The sequence below is a fragment of the Priapulus caudatus genome, unplaced genomic scaffold (assembly GCF_000485595.1).
Source record: "Priapulus caudatus unplaced genomic scaffold, Priapulus_caudatus-5.0.1 Scaffold1751, whole genome shotgun sequence".
Taxonomy (NCBI): Eukaryota; Metazoa; Priapulida; class Priapulimorpha; order Priapulimorphida; family Priapulidae; genus Priapulus; species Priapulus caudatus.
The window spans coordinates 47,454-54,137 of NW_014578812.1; the positions used below are offsets into that span (position 1 = coordinate 47,454).

General features: G+C 49.6%; 1 protein-coding gene across 1 annotated transcript in view; it reads right to left on the reverse strand.

Moving 5' to 3' along the window:
• Positions 1 to 5,209, reverse strand: part of LOC106817516 (pleckstrin homology domain-containing family H member 1-like) — a gene marked incomplete in the record, with an annotated part of 29,570 nt that extends 24,361 nt beyond the window's left edge. The window contains 2 exon segments of the mRNA XM_014822186.1: positions 2,726 to 2,811; positions 4,804 to 5,209. Of these exon segments, the coding sequence (XP_014677672.1) occupies positions 2,726 to 2,811; positions 4,804 to 5,209 (492 nt within the window).
• Between the last annotated feature and the right edge of the window lie 1,475 nt (positions 5,210 to 6,684).

Below are 6,684 nucleotides of genomic sequence, written 5' to 3' on the forward strand. Positions count from 1 at the left end.
TCACAGCAGAGCGTCGCGCGTGTCTATATAAGTGATTCCTGCGACCACCTGTTCAACTATACACACGATCCAAACACGTCATCATGCTGTCAGTCCCACTATTATGTCATCAGTATCACACAAATACGTCCACTGCAATCTCGATTTCACTCGAACGGTACTTGATTATGTGATAATTGCACCTCGTCGTACTAAAATAATGTAACGTGAAAAATGAATTTTCTTATTTTTTGCTGAAAAGCTGGACACAAATTCTTTAAACGTGAACACGGCCACACCCTCGACGTTGAATCAATGCTTAATGTCCAGCTTGACATTTCAATTTGATTTAAATCAACACCCTCGACGCTTGAATCAATACTTAATGTCCAGCTTATATAGCGATTCAAATTATTCTAAATCACCAGCTGCTGCTTCCTGCTCCATGGATGCGCAGCAGCGGCGGGCTGGAGGAGGGGGGGGGTTGATAGCAGACGCCAGCTAATTTAACATGCACGCTCTGCTGCTGCACGGTTCACTCGAACAGACGATTACGCCTAATTTAATGCCGCACTGGAGCGTGTTGATAACGCGCGCCTCACGCGTGCGTGCGTGTATGGGGTAGAATATATATTAGATATAATCAGGAGTTACTAAAGACACATATTTTGTCTTATTAACTCCTGATATATACTATATATATATATATTCGATATTATATATACGGTGTGCGCGCGACGCTTGCATAAATTGAAACTTATTCTCTACTGTAACGACGAGATGAAGATGTAGTGTGGTGATCGATAGTGAGTGAGTCATGAGCGGGTGATACACGCAGGCAAGATAGGCAGGCGGACACGCACACAGGTATTAATTCATTGTTAGCACACGACGCGACGCACGCACGCACGCACACAGCACACGCACACGCACACGCACAACGGCAGCACGGCGCAACGCGCACGCGCACCGCGACACGCACCGCCAGCGCGCACGCGCACACGCGCACGAGCACACGCACACGCCACGCACACGACAGCACACGCCACCACTACGTCAGACATACACCAACACGCGCGAGCGCACAACCACACAGCACACACACACAACAAAGCATAGCAAACACACACAACACAAACACACACAACACACACACACACACATTCACACACAAAAACACACACAACACAGTTGCACACTACAGCAGGATTATTAATTTCGTTACGCACACGCGTCGCCGCAGTTACAATCACACTCTTCTTCTGTTCTTTCTCGCCCTCTGCGTCTCTCTCTCTCGCATCGCGCTCTCTCCCCTCTGTCTCTGCTCTCTCTCTCTTCTCTCACTCGCTCGCTCTCGCATAGCTCGTCTCCTTCTCTCTCCTCTCTCTCTTCTCTCTCTCTCTCTTTCTCTCGGCTCCACACCCTCTCTCTCCTTCTCTCTTCTCCCTCTCTCTCTCCACCTCTCTCCCTTTCTTTAGCTCTCTTTCTCCCACAAACAATCACTCTCTCTCCCTCTTCTCTCTCTCTCACCCATATCTATTTCTCTGTCTCTCGCACATACTCACTCTGTCTCTCCCTCCATCTCCCCCTCCCTCTCTCCCCCTCTTTCTCTTCCCAACTCTCTCACTCTCTCTCTCTCTCTCTCTCTCTCTCTCTCTCTCTCTCTCTCTCTCTACCCCCTCTCTCCCCGACTCTCTCACTCTAGCATGCTCCTCCCCTCTCTCCCCTCTCTATAGGCATTATGGATAGATGATGAAGTATGATTGATAGGTAGCGTCAGAGCGTGTTTACACACTCACACTGTCTCTTCCTCCACCTCCCCCTCTCTTTCTACCCGCCTCTCTCTCTCCCCAGCTCTCTCACTCCACGTGTTTCTCCTTTCCAGGTGCATTATGGATGTATGATGGAGTACGATTGGTAGGTAGCGTTATTAGGAGCGTGTTTATATACATACTCTGTCTCTCCCTTCATCTCCCCCTCTCTATCCCCCAACTCTCTCATTCCAGCATGCTCCCGACATGTCTCCCCTCTCTAGGTGCATTATGGATGGACGATGGAGTATGACTGATAGGTATAGCGTTATTAGGAGCGTGTTTACATACGTAAGTGACTGTGACCGCGCGCATCATTCATACTCACCCCATGATCTATATAGATGCTAACAATTATCATCAGAGATCAGTGTACTCTCCCCATGATCTCTATAGGAGGCATATAACAGTAACCTTCCGCAAATTGTTCACCAATGTTGCACTATTTCGTCCGTGGAAAAGGTCTTCTTTTGATTTTCTTGCGGTAAACTTCGGCACTAGAGTGCACTAATTTGCATTATGCGCGCAAGTTAGATGCCGCATGGACGTCTATAGGATGCATTAGAAGTTACACTGGTCTTGTCGTGTTGTTGTGCCATTCCGTCAAGTGGCGTATCCATGGTGACCGGTCGGCCATTTTTGTGTTTGAAACGGGATCCGCCTACTTTGTATAAATGGGCATCACTTAGCTGGCAAATGTTTCGATCGGAGTATAGAGCTTGAATCTGTGGCTATTTAGCATGATGAATAAAGTGTATGCTGTGTGCGACGAAACACTGTGAGTATTTTCAATTAATTTTTTTTCGATGCTTATTCAGGCCAGCTGCATATGGACGCCCTCTACAGTTGTACAACACCAATACTCACCCCATGATCTCTATAATATACTAACTATAACTATTAATATTATTATCAACACTATCATGCATACTCACCCCATGCAGCGCTGCGTACACGGGGATGCTCAGATGTTCGTAGACTTTCGCCGTGTAGAGTTCCTCCGTCACCGGCATCGATGTATCTGCGCGACAACAACCGTACGTTAGCGACGGTCGGCGCCAGTCTAACACATTCTCGCACACTTCTTTTATATACATTCTCCTTTCTATCCTGCCATTATCAGGGGTTAATAATGACAAATTGGTCAAAATTCTCAAATATTTGTTAAAGGTATGGTCAAAATTTATCAAAATTTTTCTAAATTGTCAAATTTTGTCAAAAGAATTGTCAAAATATTGTCAAAATTATGTCAAAATATTGTCAAAATTATGTCAAAATATTGTCAAAGGATTTGTCAAAAGAAATGTCAAAATTTATCAACAATAATCAACCCCTGCTATTATCTATCCTATCCTATAAGTCATCATCGCTCCTGCTTCACCCTCCCCCACCGCAGCCTTTTGAATCCCGCTAGAGTTCCTCTCATAGCTTCCAGCTTATTCTAGATGCTAGTGCTTCAGTGTGTAAACCACACACCGCGGGTGTAAACCCACGCCCCCCCCCCCTCTGACACACTGGCAGACGATAGAGGTCACCGTGAGTCCCGACCACGCATATAGAAATTCATAGATGGCTTTATAGATATATACGCATTCGTAGATCTTAACCGCACATACATGTATAGATCTTTATAGATATATTTATAGATATTTATAGATCGTTAGGGGTAAATACGCATTCGTAGATCTTATACGCGCATATATATATAGATCTTTATAGATATATACGCATTCATAGATCGTGCCCGCGCATACATATTTCAACACTTTGGATTACAATGTCGAATCGCACACTTCTGTACATGTCGTGACGTATAATCTCCACATCGTGTACATTTGCTACACTCTTTTAGCAAAAGCATTAGTAGCAGTAGATTGAAAGCAGTAGAATGTAGATAGAAAGAAGTAGAATGTTTGCGAGCTATGATGCACGACCCGCGTATGTGTTATCAAATCAAATCAAATCCGCTCGCTAGCTTGCTGCTCGACAACCCCAACCCAACCCTAACTCCAACCCCAACCCTAACCCTAACCCTAACCCCAACCCTAACCGCAACCCTAATCCTAACCCTAACCCTAACCCTAACCCTAACCCTAACCCTGGGAGACGCGAATGAGGCTGCCAACCGAGACTGTGAAACTTGATATTCTAGCAATGTGTTTGTTTCGTAATTTGTCGAGTAGGTGATAAATTCGCACGTTAACCACTGCCGTGTGGGAATATATATTCGACAGGGGGCATTATATCATGTTGGAATGTATATTCGACAGGGGGCACTATATCATGCCAGGGGTACTATATCACGCCAGTAAACCCGGCATCTAATGCCATCGGTGCGCAATCCGTTCAAATCGCCGTCGGGAGCGCTGCAGGATTATGCGTGCGAAAAAATAAAAATGCGTTCGAATTTCAGACATTCAAATACGCAATTCGTCTGCGATTTCGCGGGCAATAAATTGTTGGCTCGCTCATTCATTCATGCCGGCCTACTCACTCGCTAACTCGCATCGCTCGAACACGGTTTATTTTCAGTCGATTTGCTAGCAGTCGCGTGTATGCGCGCACATAACACGAAATCGTTTTTAATGGATTGCAAAGGAAAAAGTATTGCGCTTTACAATAACTGATGACGTCACTGGACAGCGGCTCTTTGCTATAGCCGTCGTTATGGCAACACACGGTTCCACAAGTTGTTATGGCAACACACTGGTATTTAAGGCCACACACTAGTATCTAGGGCTCCACACAGCAACACCGGGCATTACGACAACACTAAATGCAGCCCAACTGGTAGGTATGCCGAAATACCATGCTACCGGTCGCTATGGCAACACACCGCCCTACCTATCGCTACACCCTACATGGCCTCATGCCACCCTACTACTGCTACAGACGAACCTGCAATAACGCAGGCGAATTGCATATTCGAATGTCTGAAACTCGAACGCATTTTTTTTCTTCGCACCTACAGACGTACCGGTCGCTATGGGGCGACACCGCGCGCGCGCCTCACCTTCGATGTCGTACTGCGTGTCGTCGGCAGCCTTGTCCTGCGGCATGCACACGCCCTGCTCGGCGATCCGGTAGATGTCGTTCTCCCACGAGGCGACGCGGTGCAGCGGCGGCGACGGCGGCTGCGCGACGACACCCTTACCGTCGACGCGCCGGATCGCGATCCCGTTCGTCAGCAACCCGTTCGGTTTCGCCGCGACGGGAGGCGGCGTTGCTGCTGCTGCTGCTGCTGCTGCTCGTGGCGCTGGCGGCGGCGGCGGGGGTTCGTCGTCCGGCGACGGGGCGTGTGCTGGTGGCGGAGTCTTCGGGCGCGTGTGCACCTGCGCCTGCTCGGTGATCACTGATCTCTCGATGGCGTCGTCGGAGTTGCTCGTGCTCAGGTACGACTCGTGGTAGTCCGGGAACATCTTGCGCTCGATCTTGACGCGAGGGGGCGCCGCTGCCGCTGCCGACATCGCCGCCGCCGTCGTCGCCCTCGTCTTTTCGAGGTTGTCGTCGGTAGACGGCGACAGAGAGTCGGATTCGTCCGGCACGCTGTCGTAGTCGTCCTCGTCGTCAAGGTCATTGCACACCTGCAATCAACGAAGCGGTGACGTCAGCGCGCAACTGGTGCCGTCATTGCACACCTGGTGACGTCAGCGGGGCACACAAGGGGGCGTCGCGCGCGGCCGACGACGCAATTAACGTCATTAACCGTCGCGACGGACGTTGATTTACGCGCAAGTACGTATACGGAATGCCGCGACACACGAGCGATGAATCACTCACCTGTTACTAATGACGGAAATTGCTCGCCTGTGCAGGTGAAAACCTACAAAACGTCGATCGCTCCGATCGCGCGACTGCATTATTAATTTTCGATCAGGCTTCTTCCCTCACCGCTTCCCCTGCCCCCCCATCACTCTCCACCCACACTCCTCCACCCACACTCCTGCTCCCCCACACTCTCCACCCAACTCCTCACCCAACTCCTCCACCCACACTTCTCCCACCCACACTCCTCCACCGCCACACTCTCCACCCACACTCCCCACCACCACTCCTCCCCCACATTACCTCCACCACACTCCTCGCACACCAACTCCTCCACGCCACACTCTGCTACCCCACACTCCTCCACCCACACTCCTCCACCCACACTCCTCCACCCACCCTCCTCCACCCACACTCCTCCACCCACACTCCTCCACCCACCCTCCTCCACCCACACTCCTCCACCCACACTCGTCCGCCCACAATCCCCCACCCACACTCCTCCAATGTTGCGATGCGTGTGTCTGACACCCGGCGGTTGCACGAATTATTTATTAAAAAAACAACACTTCTGGGGTAACCCGCGCGCGCTTGCAGGTCGCGGTATTATGTTGGATAAATGATTCATCGGCATCAGCAGCCGGCAATTACGCAGTGGAGCAATGATTCACGAACTGGCAACTGACGCAGGTTCACTTCTTACCCCTTTTCACGCACACACACACACACACACACACCCACACGCACGCGCGCGCACGCGCACGCACGCACATACACATACATCACGCACGCACGCACGCACGCACGCACATACACACACATCACGCACACACGCACACGCACACACGCAGCATGCACACACGCACACACACACGCACGCACGCACGCACGCACAGACACGCACACACACAAACATCACGCTAGCGGCAACAGTTCTCATTGACAGAGACTGGACACTCACTCGCTCACTCACTCGCTCACTCACTCACTCACTCACTGATAGTACAGGACGTAAGGGATATAATTGTGGACTTTTTGACAAAAGTTTCAAGATTATCACATAGGTAGTTTAAGATATATACATTATTACATATTACATATTACAATTTACATTTTAATGTTACATATT